This window comes from Euleptes europaea, chromosome 7 (genome assembly GCF_029931775.1).
Source record: "Euleptes europaea isolate rEulEur1 chromosome 7, rEulEur1.hap1, whole genome shotgun sequence".
Lineage (NCBI taxonomy): Eukaryota > Metazoa > Chordata > Lepidosauria > Squamata > Sphaerodactylidae > Euleptes > Euleptes europaea.
In genome coordinates this window covers 51,121,343-51,145,374 of record NC_079318.1, presented here as the reverse complement: position 1 = coordinate 51,145,374, position 24,032 = coordinate 51,121,343, and the positions used below count along the sequence as shown (strand labels likewise).

The following is a 24,032-nucleotide window of genomic DNA, read 5'->3' as shown; positions in this document are numbered from 1 at the left end:
ATTTTCTCCAGGTGAACTGATCTCTATCAGCTGGAGATCAGTTATAATAGCAGGAGATCAGCTAGTACCTGGAGGTTGGCAACACTATGAATAGTAGCAAACAGCTGGGCCTGGGTCAATTGTGCAAGTAGGGTGGTTGTGAATCGCTGGAGGTTGCTGCCAGGCCTGGCACTGATAAGTCCTCCCTCAAATTCCAAAACAGCCTTGGGAAGCCTTTTCCCATGTATTGAACTATGCTTAGGTCAGATGCTGCTGGAATTTGAGTCATTTGCAAAACTCTAAATGAACTTTGTGTGTTCCCTTTTTTATTGGCTTTAATCTAATACATTCACAAATGTACAGAATCACATACTCTAACATCCTGATTTATGTTTCATGAATATTGACAGATATCTCTTTAAACTTGCAGCAGGTAGTGGCAGCAATAAATGCAGGAGTCATACCTATAGGAAACACGACTAATCATGCCAGTCATTGGGATTTGGGAAGTTCCTTCTTCTTTGCTGGCACTGTAATAACCACCATAGGTAAGACACAATTTATTATTATATTTTAGCAACGTATTATCTTCAACAAATTTAGGATTTATGTTTATGTTTTTTGTGGCAAATTTAATCTATTTTAATAATACTTTTGTAGTTGTTCCAAAGTGCAGACTGATGTTCATATACATAAACATTGCTGTACATATGCATATAAGAAAGTCAATAATGGTACAAAAGCATCAATAGAAAGCAGATTTACTTCACTGTGTAGTCTATTTCACTGTGTTAACAAATAATTGGAATATTTCTGTTTTAAAGCAAATCTGTACTTTAAACCATTGCTTTGGGTTTCTAGAAATGATGTTCTTAATTGTATACAGCTTTTATAACTTTTAAATTAGGAATCACAATTCTGGGGAGTCAAATTAGGAACTACAATTTTATGATAATCCTGACCATGTTAGGTTTTATTATTAGTCTTGTAGCTACATGCAAAAATTTAGGAACAAGGTTACCTCTAATATTTAATTTTATGCAACCTTTACTGCAGATGCTACATGGATATTTGCACCATGCCAAACTAGACATGATGCCAGCAGACCCATGTGTTAAAACCTGGATCTTCCACAATCACATAGAAAGAAGCAGGTAGGGTCCTTTTTTACAGCAAAGGACATGCCAATGAAGTGTGCAGAACTCTTTCCCTCTGCATCTTCTCTCTCCCAAAGACTGTGGTGCTAGGCACTTTTCTGGTCAGTGAAAGATCAGTTCTCGAGGTATGCTCAGCTAGGAGAAAAGTGCTTGGAGAGAAGGAATGCAGAGAGCTAAGCATGGGGTCAGTTCCATGCCTCACCAGCATGCTTCCTTTGCTATTAAATTTAAACCATCACACTTCTTGCTTTATGTGCTATTGTGGCAGATCCATATTTAGAACACATAAACTTGCTACCATCACATCTAGTTTGGCTGCCAGTTGGCATCTTATGGTCTGTTTGAGACGCACTGTGCTCATGTTTGTTTTTTTAGGTCATTTATGCATGCTCGCTGTACCCTTCTTTATTCCCCATTTCAGCCAGGATCAAAGCAACCCGGGTTGAGGGAAACTGTATGCATTGACTGGAATGATCAGGGATGAAACTGTGTGCTAATGGAAGCATGAATACAGAAAAGCAAATCAAGTCCCACCCCTTTAAATGCTGCTCTGTAATTGGCTAACTTCGCAGTACTCACCCTGAGAGATTTCCTTCCCCCCCAAACCCAACTGCCGCATAAAAAAGCATTTTAAGAACAAAAAACGGAGCTACCTGAAAGAAGGGGGGGGGAATCCAAGCCTCATTTTAAAAAAGCCTTTCTTTTGCTCAGAAAGAGCTCCAAGGCAGCAGGAAGCACTTGAATCCCTGCCTCTTTACACACTGCTTCATGACTGGATGTGAGAGAAGCCAATCTTCTGTGCTTCCCGTTTGGCTGCCTTGAAGAGGGGTTTGGAAAAGGGTGGGGCGAAGCTCAATCTGAGAAAGGTGTACGCTCGTTCAGTGACTCCGAAATGAGCTAGGATCCACGGTTTGATCAAGCAAGAAGAGGAATGGGAAAAGCCGGGTTCGTTTTGCGTTGAAGCAGCGTTGAGCTTCCAAGGAATGAGGTAACGTGCATTCCCAAAAAATTGGTCCTGGCTGAAACAGGGAATAAAGGAGGGTTAATTGACCATGCATAAAACACCTTAATTACTTCTCTTCTTTGTACCCAGCATGCTACTGCAATCCAAGGAAAAGAGAGAGAGCTGATCCTATTCTTGTGAATGGGATCACGGTCAATGATACTCTTTCCTATACCACTAGCTTTCCAGCAGTGTTTGGTTTATTGCATAGATATACAAAGTACAGATCATTAGCAACTGCATCAACGTGACATCTTGAATGTTTTGCTACTCCAGTGACATTCCAAAATTTTTGTGTGGCAGCCCACACATGTGATCCAGTCCACTTTTCCTTGCAGAAAGGCAATAGGATTGGGCTGCAACATAGAGTACTTTACACAGAAACTTTAGACAGACTCACCTGTGAGTTAATAAGGATGTTGCTAAAAAAATAGTGTTATTCATAAATCTAATGTGTGGAATGTAGCACATAATTTTAGTGCCACTGACATTTTATTATCATACTATCGTGTTTGCTCAGGAAACTAAAGTGCTTCATAATTTTTCACAGTATGGCTGTAGGCAGTTTGGGCTGAAGTTAATAAAGTTAAAGGAGCTCACAAATTTAATGGTTTTCTTTCTAACTGAAACATTTAAGAACACAGGGACATCAAAAGAGCCATGCTGGGTAAGACCAGTGGTCCATCTAGTCGAGCATCCTTTTCCCAACGGTGGCCAGTCAGATACTACATGGAAGCCAACGGGCAGTTCCTGCCAATAACAGTCCTCACCTGCTCCCCCAAACCTGACAATCAGAGGCATTCTACCTTTGAATCAAAGATCCCGTTTGGATGTCAAGGCTAATACCCTGCATAGAACTGTCCAACCCCCTTTTAAATCCAAGTAAAGCAGTAGCCGTCACATCTTATGGCACTGAGCTCCACAACTCAACTACCTATTGCATGACAAAGCACTTTGTCTTGTCTGTTTTGAATCTACTACCAATCAGTTTCATAGGGTGAACCCTGAGTTCTAGTTTTATGGGAAAGGGAGAAAAGTTTCTCTTTATCTACTTTCTCTAGGCCATGCATAATTTTCTAGATCTCTATGATGTCACCCAGCAGTTACCATTTTCTGATTTAGGGTTTAAAACTGTGAATATTTGATAAGAACAACACAATAAATTAGGCTTTGTTTCCAGCAGCAGAATGTATGCAATCCAGAGCAGAGATCACATGTTTAGCTTCCTAAAACTATGATGAGAAGACCTTTATTATGATAATTTCCACATATTAAGTAGTTCATGATAGTTTTGTATTTCAATGTAGTGACACTCCATTTCTATTCCTTATCAGACAGCACTGACAACTTACACTTGGTCTGAGAGCCTGTAATATTCTAACAAGGCTACTGTTTGTGAAAATGAAGTATTAGTGTGATTGACATTCTTTTTTAATAACAGGAATATTTTTGCTTCTGAGAGTTCTCAGGTGATGATTTCAGTAGTTTTACCATTGTGCTTTTAGCACAGGGATCCCCAATGTGATGCCCGTGGGTACCGTGGTGGTAGCCAACAGCTTTCCTAGCAGTGGCCAAGTGTTTTTAGAAAGTGGGTGGGGCCAGCAGAGCTTCTGATTGGCCGCTGGAGGTCATCCAGGTACTGCCAGATGAGCATTTCTTAGCTAGCTTAATATGCATACTTGTCCATACAAGAAAATATTTTAAAACAATACGTTCATTTTAAAAGGCATCCTGTGAAGCAGAGCTTCTGCCTGACATGTTAAATGGTTACTGTTAGAGTTACGTAAAACCTCACTTCCTGACGTTTTGTGGTTGGCTCCACCTCTTGTGACAGCCATTTTGTAGCTTTGCCCACCACACTGTGTCAGATTTCCAAAAGTGCCCACAGGCTCAAAATATTGGGGACCTGTTTTAGCATAACTCATCAGTCTCCTTACAGAAGCAAAAACCCTGCTGTTTGTTGAGTTGCATTTAATAAAATCACAAAGGAGCATTTTGGGGGTTGCGTTCATGATTGGAATACTATTTGCACTCTGTCTTAAAAATAAATAACATACTGTCAAAGAATGTACAGAATAAAACAGCTACCATGATTAGGTGTGTGGCACATCTTTCTCACGTCTTTTAGGCAGTTGGAGCTCTTTAGATAAAAAAAAAAAGACGATAAAGTTTCCCCCCATCTATGTAAATAGTCTCAACAATTTTTTGGTAAGAATTTGTGTGGACAGGTGTAATGTATAAACTTGGTGATCACTGATATTGCAGACAGCAATTCCAGTTATTGGTAGAGAAGTCTTTGCTGGTTATAGCCGTATAGTTTCTTTGCTGGGTATATCTGTATAGATCATATGCCGTGTTTGCTCATGTAAGAATTTTTTCCTCACACATACATAGGGTTGCCAACCTCCAGGTACTAGCTGGAGGTCTCCTGCTATTACAACTGATCTCCAGCCAATAGAAATCAGTTCTCCTGGAGAAAATGGCTGCTTTGGCAATTGGACTCTATGGCATTGAAGTCCCTCCCCTCCCCAAACCATGCCGTCCTCAGGCTCCAGCCCAAAAACCTTCCACCGGTGGTGAAGAGGGACCTGGCAACCCTACACATACACAATACTACAACTTGGAGAAATTCAGTGAAACTGATTGCCAGCTGGTTAAGAACTTAAAGTTTCTATAACTTCTGATTTTATAGCTGCTTGATTGAGCTGCTTTTATGTTCTACTGGTACCTGTGGTCTGGTGCACATCAGTTGCTTTTTTGTTTTGATTAAGGCACAGAATCTTTGATATTGCATGCAATAATGTTTGAGATAGATCCTGATTCTGTGCAAGGAGAACATCAAATCTGTGCAAGGTTCAGCAGTGTTTAGATCTCTGTAGTGATATAGAATAATGCCGTGCAAAGCTATTTGTTTTTCTGAAACTAAAGAAAAACAAGACGCTATTGGCAGGTCTGAGCTAGCACTTAACAGACAAACGTAAATCCTTGTAGATTCACATTTGTGATTAGAGACCTGGTCTAGGAGTTCAAACAGACCTTTATTGTAAAGAATGTTTCTTTATCCCATGCATGTCCCCTGCGGGCACAAGCATTTCTTTTGAGGTCAGAACATTTTCTATCTCCTTATGTAGTTTATTGATTCAGCTGAACAATAGGGATTGTAGTATTAACTCCATCCTTGCTTGCAGAATTTTATTACAGAATTTTATTACAGCCATATAGATTGCATTCAGAGTGAGAATTCTGCCACACATTAATGATTTACCAGTTGTGCCGTCATTCTAGTATCTGTAACCAACACTGCTGTTCTGTCCCTAAACTCTCTAGGCCTAGATTCCATACGTAAGCAAAAGCATGGTGTCAAGCACTGAACGTGTCAGTAGAAGTCACTACACTGATAACAATATTAATGGGTCTAATGGTAATGGTGGTGGTGGCTGTGGCAGATGATCAGGGACTAGACCAATGGTTCCCAAACTTTTTGGGTCACTGTACAGTACAGTTTGCACTTTCACTCCTTTGCACTTCCAGTAGTGAAATGGGAAAAAATAGCCAATATCACTTTAAACACCAAGTACATAGCAACACCATCCACACCCTCAGTCATGGCACAGCACATTGACAGTGACCTCGCTGCCTCTTCCTCTATTCTCTGCCATGACAGCTTTACTCATATGAACAGGGTCATTTCTGGGTGCCGCCCTGCAAAGGGCAAAATCAACAACTGCCCATATACATGCCTTTCCCATTGTGGCTCCCGCCTTATGGAATGGTTTGCTGCTGAAGTTAGGAAGGCTTCTACAATTCTGGCTTTCTGCAGGCTATGCAAAGGTGAATTGTTCAGGAGGTCTTTTTGCACACAAACTAGCATTTCACTGTAAAAATATAGTTCAGAAAGAAGCTTGGTGTAGAGGGTTAGGGACTGTAGCCTCTACACTTTGAATAGGTTGTAGTATCTGTTGTTGTAAGTAGGTTCCTACTATGTAATTTTTGCTTTCATCTAATGTGTCAAATAGCCCTGTGGCACAGAGTGGTAAGCTGCAGAAGTTGGTTTCAGGTAGCCGGCTCAAGGTCAACTCAGCCTTTCATCCTTCCAAGATCAGTAAAATGAGTCCCCAGCTTGCTGGGGGTAAAGTGTAGACAACTGGGGAAGGCAATGGAAAACCACCCTGTAAACATAGTCTGCCTAGTTGGAGAGCCAGCGTGGTGTAGTGGCTAAGAGGGATGGTTTGGAGCGGTGGACTCTGATCTGGAGAACCGGGTTTGAGTCACCACTCCTCCACATGAGTGGCGGATGCTGATCTTATGAGCTGGATTTGTTTTCCCACATTAAGCCAGCTGGGTGACCTTGGGCTAGTCACAGTTTCTCAGCCCCACCTACCTCACAGGGTGTCTGTTGTGGGGAGGGGAAGGGAAGGTGATTGTAAGCCGGTTTGATTCTTCCTTAAGTGGTAGAGAAAGTTGGCATATGAAAACAGACACTTCTTTCTCTTCTTCCTCTTCCTCCTCCTCCTCCTCCTCCTCCCTCCTCCCATGGGTCAGTAATGACCCAGTGCTTCCACAGGGGGATTATCCTCCTCCTCCTCCCCCCTCCCCCCTCCCATGGGTCAGTAATGAACCAGTGCTTGCACAGGGGGACTACCTTTACTTAATGTGTCATGTTAACACATTATACTTCATCTCTGATTGGTTTCCAGATCCCTACAAGTCAAATTCTATTGCATTGTTTTTTTGATGCCCCACTCTGTTGGTTGTACTGATTTATTGTATATAATCCACCTTGAGTCCCAGTGAGAAAGGAGGACTATAAATAACGTAAATAAAATAAATAAAAATGAGAACCCAATCTTCCAGGTTGCATCTTGTGTAGTAGGGTAAGTTGATAGCATGGAAGCTGCCTAGGTGGTCCAGATCCAGGGCAAGAAGGTGGGGTATAAATGTTGTAAATAAATGGATATTATGGAAGCATGGAAGTTTGATATGGAATACCCCATCACACAAGATATACCCTGGAAGAGACCAATAAGCACATATGAAGCTGCCTTATACTGAATCATTTGTTTGCATAATAGATTTCTAGATAAAGTATTTAGTTGGATATGGTCAGTTTGCTATCTGTCATACTGCAATGTCATATTTGTTGACTCTCAGATTCCACATTAGTGGCTACACAGGGCTTGATTTCCATAAAGACGTTGCTGTTGTTGCCATTTGCTTTTGGAAATCTGGCAGTACTTATTACCAGATGGAAGCTGCCAATGACTTTTATACATATGTTCTGTAACAGTCATAACAGGCATTTAAAAATAGTAGTTTGAACATTAATTTTAGTTGTAATCCTATCATGCTGTAGCTTGGTAGCTCAGGATAGAAGACAGGTTATATCTAAAACTAGCGACAAAATGATCTTTACAAACAGTAAATAAAGCCTTAGGGTAACATTTCACAAAGTCAAACAGGATGGTGTATTCATCCATGTCTATGTCTATGTCCCCTTTCAAACTGCCCTTATAATCCATTTGAGCAGCCGATTGCTAACAGATTTTTTGTGTCATTTCAGACACAACTGTTTTGGCCCCTGGCTGTTAATGGATTTTTTTTTACCTTTTCAGACAAAGCTGCTTGTGTCGTGTTGGCATCCCAGAGATCAGCCTTTTAAATTAAAACTGCTTTCTCCCATTTTCAGTTTTTCCTTGTGCTTCTTAATTGCTGCAGTGTTCTGTTTAAAATGTCTGGAGCGCCTCCGAAAGGACCACTTTCCCCTGCCTTTTTAGCGGTGTGTTCTTTTTGGCCTTTTTAAAAAAGTTCTAAGATTAGTGCTAAAGAAGAAGAGCTGGTTTTTATTCCCTGCTTTTTCTCTACCTTTCCCCCCCCCCATTTATTTACTAGCTCCTTTGACCAAAGGTCTTGAGCTTAACCATGACAATAATACATAATACAACAGCAAATAATTTTCTCTACCTTTAAGGAGCCTCAAAGCGACTTACAGTTGCCTTCCCTTCCCCTCTCTACAACAAACACCTTGTGAGGTAGGTGGGGCTGAGAGAGTTTGGAGAGAACTGGGACTAGCCCAAGGTCACCCAGCAGGCTTCATGTCTAGGAGTGGGGAATCAAACCCGGTTCTCAAGATTAGAGTCCACCGCTCTTAACCACAACACCATGCTATAGCACCATAGCAACCCAGTGCAACCAAATGCTGGTGATATAGCAAGCCTCCCTTTGCAGCAGAAATTCTTGAATGGCAAGAATGGCAGCCTCATACAATTGCTTTGAATTCTAAAAATTGTAAGGAATTCTAATCATGAATATTCCATGTAACATACAGTTAGATATTTGGACTATAGAAATTATAGTAATTTCCAGCATGTTTATAAACCTATTTTATTAATCATAGGTCTTTATTAAGCTTAAAAATACTAGTCAGATCTGTCAAACCAACCCCAAAGGCAACTAAAAACAGCATTTATTTAACATTGACATGTAAGAATCCACTTGCAAGTCCATGGTAGCAGAAAATAATTGCCTCAACCCAACTAGGCAGGAGAGATTTGCAAATGGTAGTTTCACCTTTTTTAGGCTATTGAAGTGCCATGAAAGATTAACAAAATTATGTGTGGGCAGGCAGACTAGTGAAGTGTTTTGTCATTTAGCAACTTAATTAAAAAAACTTATTTTTTTCATTATTACCATGATACAATTTAGACAAAAAGGAAGCACATAACCAAGCTAAAAAACACAAAGGTAAACAGCATAACTAAAATATCACCTCAATAAAAAGCAACATTTACAAACCATTTAAATCCCTATATAGTATGACTTAACCATCCAGTTCTAATAATATAATTTAGATAACCAATTATCTCTTTATATGGTTTTTCTATCTTAGAAATCAGAGCATCCCATAGTCTAGTTATTTTATCTTATTTTCTAATAGTGAAGTCAGCCAAATAAGCCATTAACCGCATGCCTAAACTTATCTAAATACCACACAAAATACACAAAATATAGTATACTGAGCCTACGTGCTGATCTTTATTTAGAGTTAACCCCATTTGCAGCAGAGGTTATTGTTTTGCAGTTAGAAATAAACTAGAAATTACCTTTTATATGGAACATTTTTTCAGTCTTGAGCGATTTTGCTGATCTGGGGCATAAAGATATTCTTGCTGTGATGCATTGCCACACAGACCCAGATATCTGTAATTAAATGCAGTTATATGCGAATATTACTATTTTACTGTGACTAAAGTTACCTTTAGGAGCCCCATGGTGCAGAGTGTTAGCTGCAGTACTGCAGTCAAAAGCTCTGCTCACGACGTGAGTTCGATCCCAACGGAAGTCGGTTTCAGGTAGCCGGCTCAAGGTTGACTCAGCCTTCTATCCTTCCGAGGTCAGTCAAACGAGTACCCAGCTTGCTGGGGGTAAAGGGAAGATGACTGGGGAAGGCACTGGCAAACCACCCCGCAAACAAAGTCTGCCTTGGAAACGTCGGGATGTGACGTCACCCCATGGGTCAGGAATGACCTGGTGCTTGCACAGGGGACCTTTACCTTTTTATTAGCAGGAGATCTCCTGCCATTACAACTGTTCTCCAGCTGATAGAGAACAGTTCACCTGGAGAAAATGGCTGCTTTGGCAATTGGATTCTATGGCACTGAAGTCCCTCCTCTCCCCAAACCCCGCCCTGCTCAGGCTCTACCCCGAAAATCTCCTGCCGGTGACGAAGAGGGACCTGGCAATCCTAAGTATTCTGTATTTGGATGGGAGACCTCACGATTGTCATGTGGAGACAGGCAGTTGCAATGGCAAACCACCTCTGAATGTCTCTTGCCGACTTATATATACACATACATATACATATATGTTTATATACAGTGTATATGTGTGTGTGTTTGTATACACACACACATACACACACACACATATATATATGTATTCAATACTCCTTGAATTTTAGAAACAACTGACTGTTGTTTCCCATACACCATTATTGTATTAGACAGTACATCAAAAATCTTTAGTAGAAGGGCTCCTCAAAACTCCAGGGTTCTTTGGCTGAGAGCTGTCTGAAGCTGGCCCTTTTATCTGTTGATTACTAAAATGTCTCTGGAACAGGAGCTGCCATCTCTTGTTCTTTGTGAAATCACACAGGTGCCAACACTAATCCTTACACAGATATGACAGTTACTGAACTTGTCAATATCTTGTAAGTTTACAGATCTATTTTTATTTCTCACTTAAACATCAGTATGTTTGCACACCTGTCTCATTTTATGCTGTACTATTGAGTGGTTAATACAACCATTTCCCGCCACTTTGCAAAGATGTTTTCTTACAATATCTATCTTGCAGGTGATCTGCTTTTTCTATAAATAGTGTAGTGCTCTAATTAAAAATGAAATTGTCACTTTTTATCACTTGCTGTAGAAGCCATGAACCCTGACTAGCAAATATAATGACAAGGTGAAATTTCATAGTTCACAATTCAATTTAGAGGTACGTTTAATTAAAAGGAAGCAGATAACGTTGCCATTTGTCAGTCGCACAGATAATTAATGAAAACAAAACATGCTTGACCCAAGATAACTTCTTTTCCTACTTGTGCTAATAGATTGACAAAACTAGCGTTTCTGGCAGTTCTTAGAGCTGCCCATTGTCATGTCCATGTTTTCCCTGGAAGTGATATCATTATGCCAGTGATACGGGTGGTTTTTAAATCCCCTCTCTGCTTCTCCAAAGTCAGGGTGGGGGAGCTTCACCAGGAGCTTCACAGCCCTCTTGGTAACCAAGATTCTACTTGCTGATTTTTCTGCACACTTTATTCCATCTTTCTGCCTGCCCCCAAATTTCCCATCCACATGTATTCCTCATTGGCTTTCAGGGAGTGTAATCATGCCTGCCATAGCAACTCACCTCCTTTTTCTTTTCTGTATTCATCTGCTGTAATACTATAGTGATATATAACACATCTATCAAAATTTAGAATGAAAATAGACAAATGGCAATAGATCATTGTAGTGTTGTAGCTCTACAGCAATTAGACTTTTTTTTTAAAGAACGACTTTTGGTGGTGTGGCAGGAAAGTAAAGTTGGGAAAATGCCTGGAGGTAGATAATGGGAAATTAGTACTGATGTCTGCAGGATCTTTGCAAAGCAGAAAAATGTATACCTTTCTTTTTTGGATGGTTTGCTTGTGCCCTTAACAGCTTTCTTTCCCAAAATATCAGAGAAAAGCAGGTTTGGGAAATAAAATATTGAGGACAAGGAAATCTTGAAATGGGGTGATTGCAGCATGTTTTTGTGCTGAAGCTTTAAAAAAAGTGCTCCACTTAGAAGACAAGGCAGAGAAGAACTGATACTTCTATCCCAATATTACAGATTTCTTTTCTATTTTCAGTTTTTATGATTTTTCCTACCTCTCAAATGGCAAAGACTAAGATACATGTTCATAGGGTCCAATGGTTTGCAGTTCTTTCTCTCTATTGTCTATATTTAGAGTATTTTTATTATTAAAGAAAGACGATCCTCCTTTTTATATGTAAACAGGGAAGTATGTGAATCACATACTTTGGTCCAATCACATCTGCTTTGGCTGTCAAGTTCAACAAACTGTGGTAAAACACAACTGGTTGCAACTGTACCACTTACAGTCTTTTCTTTGGATTTCTTGGCTCTTAATAATGATACACAGCTGAATGCATGAAGTGGTGTTACTGAAAAGCATTCTTTTTGAGGATATACTGTCTTTGGTGTTAAATTTGTAAGGGACATTCATAAATTAAAACCATCACTTGATGCCACACTGATGAAAATTCCATACAGATGACACAATTAGGTAGAAACCAACATGCAAAGAGAGAAAGAATGTGGTTTCCCCATGATGTTTGCCATGTAGATGCTATTTAAAAGGGTTTGAATGTTTGAAGTGACCACCTTGTGTGTCAGGTCCAAATACATGCACTTATGGGTAAAGATTTATTAAGGGATCATTATCTGATGTATACCAGAGTCCAAGACTTAGCAGCCCTTCATTATGGGAGACAGAGAGATTCCCAGAAATAAATGGGCAGAAAATAGAATAATTGAAATCTTTATTGGAAATATATAGAAAATAGATATGGTGTCTTAAGTCTGCTGGTCAAATGACTATAAATAAATGAAACTATGGTGCCTAAGGCTGCTGGAATTTTACAGGAGTCCATTTCTGATGCTTTGCATATACTCCAAAAAGAAACCTAAATTAAGAGGTACATGCAACCTTTGGGGTGTTCTTGTGTTGGGGTCTACTTGGTAGGCTTCATTATCTCTGCCATAGTGTCTAGACAAGGTACTCATAGCAAGTATCAGGATCCGTGTGAGTTTTCCAGACCCCACTAGCTGCAATTATGAGATTTAGAACTGTGGCAGGAGAACATAACTTGAAAACACATAGGAGAGAATAACTTGCCACAAGTCAGCTCATTCCACAACACCTCCATTGCAAATGTAATGTGTAGCCTTGATCTTAAAGAGCAATTAGGTGAAGATATTATTGACAGTAAAATTATTCCTGATGGGGTATGTATAAAATGTAATATTTGGATTGCAGTTTTCAAGTGCTAAGGAAAGTAATTTATTCACTATTGATTCATTCAAATATAATGAATTGTTGTACATTAATTTGTGTTGCTCTGCCAGGTTTTTGATATTACAGGCTACTACCAAACAAGCCAAATGCACACATGCATTATAAACAAACAGGGGGTCAATTTAAAGTGTCTTAGACACCCACACACACCACCTGGGAAGATTTTAAGAATAAGAATTTCTGGCAGCTTTTAAAAAGTTCACTGTTTTATGTTCAACAAGCTCCTCTCCCATTTATGTTGATTTCTTGTGGATGCAAAATGATGGATATGAGTTACGGTTGCCAACTCTGGGTTGGAAAAGTCCTAGAGATTTAGGTGGTGGAGCCTAGAGTGTGTGAGGTTTAGGGAGGGGAGGGATCTCAGCTTGGTGAAATACCATACAGTCCACCCTACAAAGCAGTCATTTTCTCCAGGGAACTGATCATTGTTGTTTGGACATCAGTTGTAATTCTGGGAGATCTCCAGGCCCTACCTGGAGGTTAGCAACCCTAGTTTATATGTGACTGTGAGAGTGATGTGGCAGATTTTGTTACAACTGTGGGATGTGTTGAGCTTGGTGAACAGGGGAGGAAGGTTAGGATCATCTCTTTGCCAGCTTGGTGAGATCTGGGATGAGCTTCTGTTCCTCCTCTTTTGCTGTTATTGGCCTGAGTTTGGCTGGAGATGTGAGAAAAAGGGCCCTATAGCCTTTCCTCTTAACCACTGACTTGCAGGCTGCAGCCTTGAAATGAGCTGGGCTAGTGGATCCAGATCCATACCAGAAGTTGGGGTACTGTCTTGGTAATTTATTTTCCCATTTTGTTTATTTTTATTTTTTTGTATTTTATAAGTTGCTTTGAGTCCCCATTGGGGATAAAAGTGTGGTAAATATGTATTGATACATAAGCATTGGAGGCTTGGCAAATGTGGTAGCTGTGCCATCTTAACTGGTAGCTGTGCCCCAGTGTGATCCTGTTATAAACCATCCTGAATGGAATGTTGGGCTCACTTAGCTAGTTCACTGGTGAATGAAACCTTAAACAGGATCTTGGGCCAGTAATTAGGGTTGCCAGTTGCGCAGTGGTGGCGGGTAAACTACCGGCCATCCACCGGGCTGCCCACCGGCCAGCGGGCACTGCGGGCTCGCATCACTTTGGGGTAAACCCGAAAGTGACACGGACGCTCTAGCAATCCTGGCCAAAACTCTATGGAAACCATAGAGTTTTTGGCCGGGATTGCTAGAGCGTCCCCGTCACTTCCAGGTTAAACCGGAAGTGACGTAGCGCATCATGCACTAAGGCCATGGCCCCGCGAAACTCCCGCCGGTGGAGCAGCAGGGCCTGGCAAGCCTACCAGTAATCCACAGTTTTCTGTGCTACCCAGTAGCGTCATAGGTAACTGTTGTTCATACTCCAGGTACTAGCTGGAGATCGCCTGCTATTACAACTGATCTCCAGCTGATAGAGATCAGTTCACCTGGAGAAAATGGCTGCTTTGGCAATTGGACTCTATGGCATTGAAGTCCCTCCCCTCCCCAAACCCCACCCTTCTTAGGCTCCACCCAAAAAACCTCCTGTCGGTGGCGAAGAAGGACCTGGCAACTCTAGTTGTTCACATATTAGCAGCCAATCATGTTGCAGTGCTGTCATGCTGACCTCAGCAGTTCACTGGGACAGGCAATTATAATGTGTGGTTGCTGCATCTTTTGCGTTTTATTCTCAACACTTATTTGATAATCCAGTGACTGCCGGGGCTTAGAAATCTCTTCCAAGTCACTCTGCACCTAGGAAGGTGATTCTCCTGACATTTTTTATTTTAATGTAGTGATCAGAGCAGGAAGGAAGTATTAAAACTTTTTTCTTCATGTTATTTTCCCAATCTAAATCACATCTCCCTGAAAGTGCAAATTAATCCCAAAATCGTCAAATACAGGTGGAAGCAAGATTCTCAGTATGGATGCATGTAGTGCATACTGTATATGTTTGCTATTGGAACACCAGTGTTAAACTGCTGTATTCACCTTGATGATGTTTGCTGCATAAACTGAGGAGTTCTCCTGAAGTGTCCGAAGTATATATATCATAAAGATAGAGCTCTTTTGAAATGTGGCTTTCCTCAGGAGCAGAACTCTAATCTAAAATGTAGAGCCAGTTTACTGTGCTACAGGCACATAACACAAAATATTTTATTTATGCAGTGCACAAAAGCATGCAATTTTTAGATATGGTTTCAATTAAGGAACTTCTTGTGACCCTTGAAGCACTTAGAAATGTGCTTAAATGTGCATGTTTCAATAATCTGACGAATGGGTCAGGACCTTGAGAGATGTAGCAAAAAATCAATGTTCCAGTGAATGAGTGAAACCAAAACATTCTTGAAATTGCCAGTTACACCTGGCCCAGCAAAGCTGAGCATCATCATTTTTCAGTCTTACATCACCCCAGCAATAGTAGTATGTTCTTGCTATTAAAGCATTTTTACCACAGTTGGCTGTATGTTTATAAAGATGAATCTGAATATGAGAAGGTTAAAACAAAAATTTAAATTGCTTTTAAACACAGTTTATGATAGTAAGGTGCATTCTGAAAGCAATCTTTCAGGACTGTAGGGAACTCACTAGTAATTTTGGAAATCTCAACATCGCTGGAAATCTCAACATCAACACTGTCCCAAACCTTTAACATGAATGGCAGGAGAATTTCAGGCCACATTTATGTGAAAAGATTGTGGGTCTCTCGTCTTCCTGCATATTTTTTCAGAGATTATTTCAGGGTCATTTAGGCTTTCTGTCTTGCATGCCTTTCCACATTTATGCCACAGGATCCTGCAGGATTCTGTCTTGTCCCCCATGCTTTTTAACATCTATATGAAACCACTGGGAGAGATCCTCAGGGAATTTAGAGTAAAGGGCCACCAGTATGTGGATGATACCTAACTCTACTATTCCATCACCACTGAGTCAGGTAATCCTTTGGAAGTCCTCCTGAAGAGGTGTCTGAGATGGTTATGAGATTGATGATGACCAATAAATTGAATCTCACTCTAGACAGGACTAAGGTGCTGCTGGCCAATGATAAGATACTCAAGGATTGAGGATTCAACCTGTCCTGGACAAGGTTTCATTCACCCTGAAGGAGCAGGTTCATAGCTGTGGAGTACTGCTGGATCCTGACCTTCAGGATCCCCTGTGGCAAGTAGTGCCTTTTATCATGCTTGGCTGATACGCCAACTATGGTGGTTCCTTGAAAACTGTGATCTAGCTGCAGTGATTCAGGTTCTGAATACATCCAGGTTAGATTATTGCAATATGCTTTACAAGGGTCTGCCTTTGAAAGCAGTTTGGACACTTCAGCCAGGCTATTGGCAGGGGTGGGATAAAGGGATCGTATCAGCCCAGTGCTGAAAGATCTGCACTGGCTGCTCATTTGTTTCCAGAAGCAATCCAAAGTGCTGGTTCTTACCTTTAAAGCCCAAAATGGCTTGGGATCAGGTTACTTGAATGACCTCCTCTTCCATATTGTCTAGCCCACCTAGGGCTTTGCATATTGGTAAACCCGACCGAAAATAAACTCAAAATTAGCAGTTTCGGCAATATTTGGGTTTATTTTCAGCTGAATACAAAAACCTGGGAATCTGCCCAAAGCTGATTAGGCTCTGTGCCTTCTCCCATTTTTCTGTCTTTGACTGGTTTTTTTAGGACCCCATAGTTGGAGACCTTTTGAGGTAGGGGTTGTGTAATCAGAGCCAAATTGGTCTGACTAACTTTCCAGGTACATCACCCAACAGAAGACTAATCTGCATAGCAGAAGGGTCATGTAAATGACAGGGCTCAGCCATTTCCGTCTGGAGGGATATACCTTCTAACTAATAGCACCAGCTTTAGTAGCTGCTGATTGGGCTTCTGAAGAAGGCTCCCTCACCCGCGTGAATGAGCAATCTCCTTCAGAAGAGCTGCCTTGGTCGAGACTTCGGATGTAGGGGATCACCCCCCTCCTCATGAAAACCTGCTCTCAAACTGAAGGTTGTCCTGAGTAGTGGCTTCGTTTACAAGCACCGTGAGCATCTCTTGAAATTAGATTTTTGATGACTATATTAAAGGACTATTCACAGGATGTTATTTGCCACCAAAAGGAATGTTTTCTGTGCCTTATTTTTCTTGCATTGAAGCCATTTTCATCAGCTTGGAAGCTAATTTGCATGGACATCGAGCAAAGCAATCCAGATAGGAACGGAGCCCCCAGGCTCAAGAGGCAACAGCCTTCCAGTTGGCTCTTTCTGCTAGTCTTTGGTAACGCTGACATTCTGAACCTGAAAACCAATTGTCAGCTTGGCTCTCACAAATGCCTGGAGGATGGGGGCACCTTCACCAAACTTCGGTAACCATCTGAGAAGAGTCCCTTGCAGCTGTGCTGCAAATTTGATGACTCTACCTTGAAAAATGCCCCCCAAGCCTTGAAAATAAATTCCATAGACTATAGTGGATCTGAATTTTTTGGGGAAACCCGAAAATAAAGCCGAATACTCATTTACTGGTGTGGGTATTCTGCTTATTTCGGTTTACCCGAAAAAAAATGGGGACAATAAACCCTAACCTGAAAATTACCAAAAAAAATTTTTGCACACCCTTAAGCCCACCAATTAAGATCTACCTCACAAGCCCTGCTCTCTGTGCTCCCACCTTCAGAGGTGAGGTAGGTGACAACCAGAGAGAGGGCTTTTTCAATAGTGGCACCTTGCCTGTTGGTGCCCTTCACCTTGAAGCTTGCCGGGCACCAGGCCAAACTGTTTCTGTTCACTTAGGCTTTTAATTAAGGGGTTCAGTATTAACACTATTTTAGCCTGGAAACTGTTGTTTTAAGCTATCTGTGATATGTATTTTTTATACTGGGCTAGGGTTTTTTAATGCTGATTTTGATTAATTTCTTTTAATGTTTTGTTTTTATTATTTTTATTTTGTAAGCCACCTCAAGCAGGTTCATGGAGAGGTGGCATAAAAGGTGTAACATAAAATAAGGGCAAATATGTGGTAAAATGATAATCTGTAATAACACATTGTCTTTTATGGAAAAAAAAGAACATTTGTGTCCATATTTTGTAAGAACAGATTGTATTGCTATGCTGTGGAGATCAGATTCTAATTACCAGAAGTTCCCGTTTAGCATTTGAAAATAAATATCCCTATCTGTTTTTTTTAGAGTAATCGTGGAAGCGTCAGGTCATTTAACCTCTTACGATGAATGGTTAGGATGTGCAGTGAAGGAAACATGTTCTCCTGAGGCCAATATTCTTGTCTCTCTTATTTTAAACATCTATTTGTAGTTCAGCCATATGCTGTTATGCAGGTGGTAGCTAAGAGATGAGATTGTTTTGGAGAGTAATCTTTTAAACTTGTATTGGGGGTTGAAATGTGCTGTCATGGGCCATTTCCACCAGTATGATTAATTTCAGCTTCTTATCATACCCGAGAAGTTCAAGTACTCTTAGTCAAATAACTGATCTTTCATATTACCCTTCAGATGTTGATATATTTTGATGTTCTGGTGTATGTAACAGTTCCTGTAAATTGTAGTTCTTAATTGTCAAAGCTTTCCTAGTTATGCTTGGGAATATAAACCATAATCTTTTTATGGCTAAGTGCCAGTAGTATAAAATTACCTCATCAAAATGGCAAGCATTGCTGTGTAGGGATTCCTAATCCATAGAGACCACAGTGATATTATGAGTGCTGATTCAGGTTAAACATGGTTACATATCTGAATTAGGGATTGTGAATGGAACGGAGTCCTCTGAGTGTCTCTTGGGAAAGGAGCAGATGGCTGTGTTGTTGCTAGTTTACTTACTTATTACCCTGATACACCACTCCTCTTCTAAGGCAAGATGTACATTTAGAAAATAAAATAAAGCCGGAGTCCAGTGGCACTTTAGACACCAACAACATTGATATAATGGAAGTTTAAATACATTGCTGAGGTACCCCCCAAAAGATCAGGACACAAGACAACAGCGTAGGTTTAATTAGTTTATTTAAATGTCTGAGCTACATCATAATTTAATTTTTGCATCATTTAATGTGTCATGTTAATACTTATGCTTTGCATCAGTTCTGTTTTTAGATTTCTGATTAGTTCTACAACCCTAATCCTATTGTCTTGTTTGACTATCCCATCCTATTGATTGTATTGACTCACTCTGTGTAATCTGCCTTGAGTCCAAGTGAGACAGGCAGAACATAAATAACATAAAATAAATATTTTCAGGGTGGGCTGTGCTAAGCAGCCTGCCAATGGCTGCCTTTGTTGGGCTGATCCACCCCAGCTCCAAACATGGCCAGTGATTCAGCCAGCCTTGTTTATCCTCACCTGCACATGCAATGTGCTAAGAGTTACTGCATTTCTCTCCTCTGATGTGCCATAAGACCACTACCAGGTCTGCAGTGATGCTGCTCAGTACCAAGGGCACTCCATCCCAACCCACCTACCTGTAAGGCTGTTCAGGACATGACCCTCCTTCATGCCTGATGCCTCAGGGTGCTTGCTAATTATCCCGACCTATCATGAGCAACCTCAAAAACCTCCCACCAGTGGTGAAGAGGGACCTGGCAACCCAATGGCCTAACCAGTTAAAGAACAGGCATAGTAAATTTTTAACACCCTCCTTTAGTGGCATTGCAAACCAGGCAAGAAAATGTCCCCCCATCAGCCGCAGCCCAGAAATTACTGCTTGGCACTTTACAAGAGGCCAGCTAATCCCATAGTATCCCATGGGAAAGGACTGGGTCAGCAGCACACAACAAATGCCTGTTTGAGAGGGGCATAGCCTGTTTAAGTAGGTATCCTGCCAACCATTCCCCTTGGCTAGAACATTTCCAGTCCTGAACAATGTTGCCCTGTGCCTCATTTGGCAGAGGGGACTAGGGCAAATGAATCCACAGCTGCTAATACTGTGAATGCCCCTTTTTGTCATTATCTAAGGTGCCACTGTACTCCTGCTTTATTTTGCTGCTACAGACTAACTCAGCTAACCATGTGGGTTTATTTGGATGTTAATTAATCAAAAACAGACTGAACACACTCTATTTTAAAAAGAGCTATTAAAATGGCTGTGTTCTCAAAGGGGCAACCAACGCACAATCAAAGAAAATCTGAGATACAGCTAGAGTCGCCCCAAACTCATATGTACATAATCTGTCTGAGTAGGGTACTCCTTGGAATCTACCTACCAAAACAGTGGAGAGGAAAGCATTTACCATAGCCAAAAGAAAAGCCCCCCCCCCAATATTTGGTGACAATTAGTTCGTGAAATAAGATGGAAGGGTAGGATGGGGAGCAATACCAAAAGACAACATACAGCATTCTCTACGTGCTCTGCCAAGAGCTGACTGATGGTCTAATGCCTCTATCACTCTATCAAGTATAGTCTAGCAGCCCATGGACCAGCAGACTGGAGGAATGAAGGGGGCAGCCCTAAGAAAAAAAGTTTGGATTCAAGATTGGACCATGAGAGTGAAATGTAAGGGTCTGCCTGTAAACGAGAAAGAAAAATTCTGGAGTCCTCAGAAAGCAAGACCTTTAAATAAAAGTGAAAAGCCAGCTTCCATGTTGCCATTCCAGTGATCCCAACCCCAGTTTAAATCAGAGAACCACAGAAGCAACACAATGAGGAACTCTGTTGATTTTCCAAAGAAAAATGTCAAAGGGCTTCCACTCTCCTGGCTTTCTGAAAATTATGCAGAACTGAATGATACTAGAGGGCTTTACTACTCAGGCAGTAGGGTTGCAGTATACAAGATGATTCACAAAGTTACTTGGATAAATGATTAGGGACTGTGGTTTGTAACACTGTGTTTAGCTTCCTGAAACTAGGGTCCTAGTATGTAATTTTTGCATCATTTAATGTGTCATGTTAATATTTATGCTTAGCTTCAGTTCTGCTTTTAGACTTCTGGTTGATTCTACAACACTAACCCTATTGCATTGTTTATTGAATGTCCCATCCTGTTGATTGCATTGACTAATTCTGTGTAATCCACCTTGAGTCCAAGTGAGAAAGGCGGATTATAAATAACGTAAATAAGTAAACAGAGCTATCAACTCCAGAGATCTGAACAGCCACCCCATGTTTCTATTTTATTTTAGTTATTTCAAGGTGGATTACACAGAGTGAGTAAATACAATTGACAGGATAGGATATTCATTGAACAATACCATAGGCTTAGGGTTGTAGAACCAATCAGAAATCTAAAAACAGAACTGAAGCAAAGCATAAGCATAAGTCTTAACAAGATACATTAAATGATATAAAAGCTGAGACAGCACTTTAGCCCTAAATACCTGAATTTCTGCAGGAACATAGTGACCCCCGACAGAGAAAAAAGTGGTGAACAGCTGCTGAGAAAGTGACCATTGAAAGCAAAGTATACTCTTTGTGAGCCAAGAGAAGCCTAGAAAATAATACCTAGACATCAAAACTGGGATACCTGTTCAATTGGCTGCTGCATCAACTTCCAGAAGAGTTGCTTGGGCCTCTGCAGTTCTTCACCTTGGGGATCTTCATACTGAGTTAATTTCCACTTGACTGAGGGCCAAACTAGATGTGCGGGTTTTTAAACAGTTGGGTCTAGGTTCCACAGTGTTATATCTGTGCCAAAAGGTTCTTTCCAGGGTGCTTTTAAAGTGGCTGATAGTATAATTTTATGTGATATGATGTGTAGTTGATGTTTTTTCCTAACTCTGCCATAAATATTGTGAAATGTTAGTGGATACGACTGTGGAAGTAGTATAGATTTTTTATGAAACCTTGTTGAAAGAACTGAGTTCTTTTGCTGTATTGTTTTACAAAGTTAATGAAATACTATCTGGCATAAGTTTTAGGATTGCCTCCACACCATTTATCCACATAGTTTGCAATGTTTTGCCTTCCATTTTGCCTTCAGAATGATACTGGGTTAAAGTAGACTTGCTGAGAATCATTATGTTGATATATTTGAAATTAGATTTGATTTTAGTAAGTTTTCAGTTTTTATACCATAGGTTACAAATAATTCCAAAGTGACAAATATCAAAATGCTACTCCTAAGAGAATAATAAATGCACTTTCCTTATCGCCAAACCTGCTTTCAAAGATTAATGATATCATAAGGTAAAATGTTAATTTTGTTGGTTTCTTCCCTTCTTCTCACAATGACACCATTTAAAAGCCACTACAAATTTACTGTTTCTGGGTTGTTATTGCTTCTCTCTAATCTGCCTGGACATTAATGCTATATAGAAAGCAGTAAGATATAACTTCATTTATGAATAATTGTCCTTAACCTTTGATCAAAGATATGTTCTTAAAGTTACTGATATGTTGCATTGGCAGCTGAGAGGTAAAAAGGCAGAATAAGATTATAGCATAATAATTTGTTTCTGACATACAATGAAACTGGCATAAATCCATGTAATTTTACTGTTTTGGAATGCTACTGTATAGGTGGCAAATTCTGACCAACCAGTGATGTGTGAACACTGCTCAGTTTAAATCACAGTTTGAAAGTAAAGAAAAGTTTGCATTTTATGAAGCACTCAAAAATTGTTCTAAATTTATTGGAGATGTTTGGTGTGTTCTCACACTGCCATCTGGGAACTGTAGTTTGATCCATTATGCTCTGACTGTGCACCAACATGATAGATTCATCTGACAGATGAATTGTACCGATTTAGAAGAAGAAGGAGTTGGTTTTTATATGCCGACTTTCTCTACCACTTAAGGGAGACTCAAACTGGCTTACAATCACCTTCCCGTCCCCTCCCTACAACAGAAACCTTGTGAGGTAGGTGGGGCTTAGAGTGTGACTGGCCCAAGGTCACCCAGCAAGCTTCCATGGTATGAGTGGGGATTTGAACCTGGGTCTCCCAGATACGAGTCCGACATGCTTTTCTCTCAAAAATTGACCCAGCAGGTAAATATGTAAGAGTGGCATACCTATTTATGTATGATCACAGTGACACAAACCATGACATTATGTCCACATTGATCTTCTGAGGTCATATATAAATATGTCAGCAAAACATCTGTGCTATTATGGTGCAACTATAGGAAATACGTAAGCCTAATGGAATACCAAGAATGATAGAAACACAGGATAAATTGAATTTATTTTGTTTTAAAACTTCACACTATTATGTAACCAATGAATTCTCATTTAGCTTCTTGGCTAGAGTAATTATTGCCGACATTTCCCCCCTGAATTTATAGCATGTTCTAAGAAGTTAAGTTAATCATGACAGCATGATTTCCAGGAAAGACTTTTTGTTACAGCAGAACCTGCTGATGTTATTTTTTCTAGTATTTAGTTTTCCTTAATAAGTTTTATATATTGGGTCATCTTTGGTCAAATTATATAATTGGAAATTGGAGGGGAGAAATTACAGGAACATGAATTAGCTTCCTTGAATCTAAGGTGATAAGGTAGAAAATCAATGTTTTAAATATATTAATACAATTAATTACACCTATAAAGATATTCTGAAAATATTTCTCCTGATACAATATGCATCTATGGCCAATAGGTAAGAACAGGTCCAGGATTCAAAGAACCATATGACTTCCAGTTCTGGAAGGTCAAGGGGACTTTTAACTTGGGCTTCTTCATTGTCAGCCCCCACCCCTCCCATGAAACCCTACATGCCAAACAGTGCTTGAAATGGAGGAAAGTTTCTGAAGCAAGTTACGAGTGTGGTATGGAGTGGCAGTTCTGTTGTAGGAAAGAAAAAAATTCAGTAAACATGCTTGATTCCTTAAGAAGCGCCCAGAATAGCTCTTTGTATCCTAGCCTGTGAGGTAACTTCAGAATAGTTTAAAACATGTCCTTATAATACCATCCAGCACAAGGTGATCATGGTATGCAAGCTTACAAAGCTGAAAAGCTCACAGTTGTTTCTTCAGCTTTTAGAGTGCACTGCTGGGAAATAATCCAAATGTTGCTAATTGTTGTTATTGTTTGCTTGTTGGCTATTTCCTGAGCTCAGTGTTTTGGAAACAAGTTTCTAAATGAAGATTTTCCGTTTGGAATTTGTCCAATGTTTGTAAAGGACACTGTATTTTGGGGAAACTCTGTGCTACTTTCTACTCAATGGGTTGTGGCATGGTACACCATCACCATTTGTATCAAGCAGAGAACAGATGATTGGCTGTGGTGACCACCTGTTTTGTTGGCAAGTATGGCTGTGAATCCTTCACTTCCCAAGAGATTAGCAGAGTCAGAGCTGGTATTTCTGGTTATGTGTTTAGCAGAAGAATATGCTT

The 24,032-nt window shown here is 40.3% G+C and overlaps 1 protein-coding gene across 2 annotated transcripts in view; it reads left to right on the top strand.

Annotated features, from left to right (window-relative positions):
• The window catches only part of KCNK2 (potassium two pore domain channel subfamily K member 2), a 74,824-nt gene that overhangs the window by 14,671 nt on the left and 36,121 nt on the right, over nt 1-24,032 (top strand). For both annotated transcript variants that reach the window (XM_056853221.1, XM_056853220.1), the window contains exon 3: nt 410-527. In XM_056853221.1, coding sequence (XP_056709199.1) covers nt 410-527 — 118 coding nt within the window. The remainder of the gene's footprint in view (nt 1-409; nt 528-24,032) is intronic.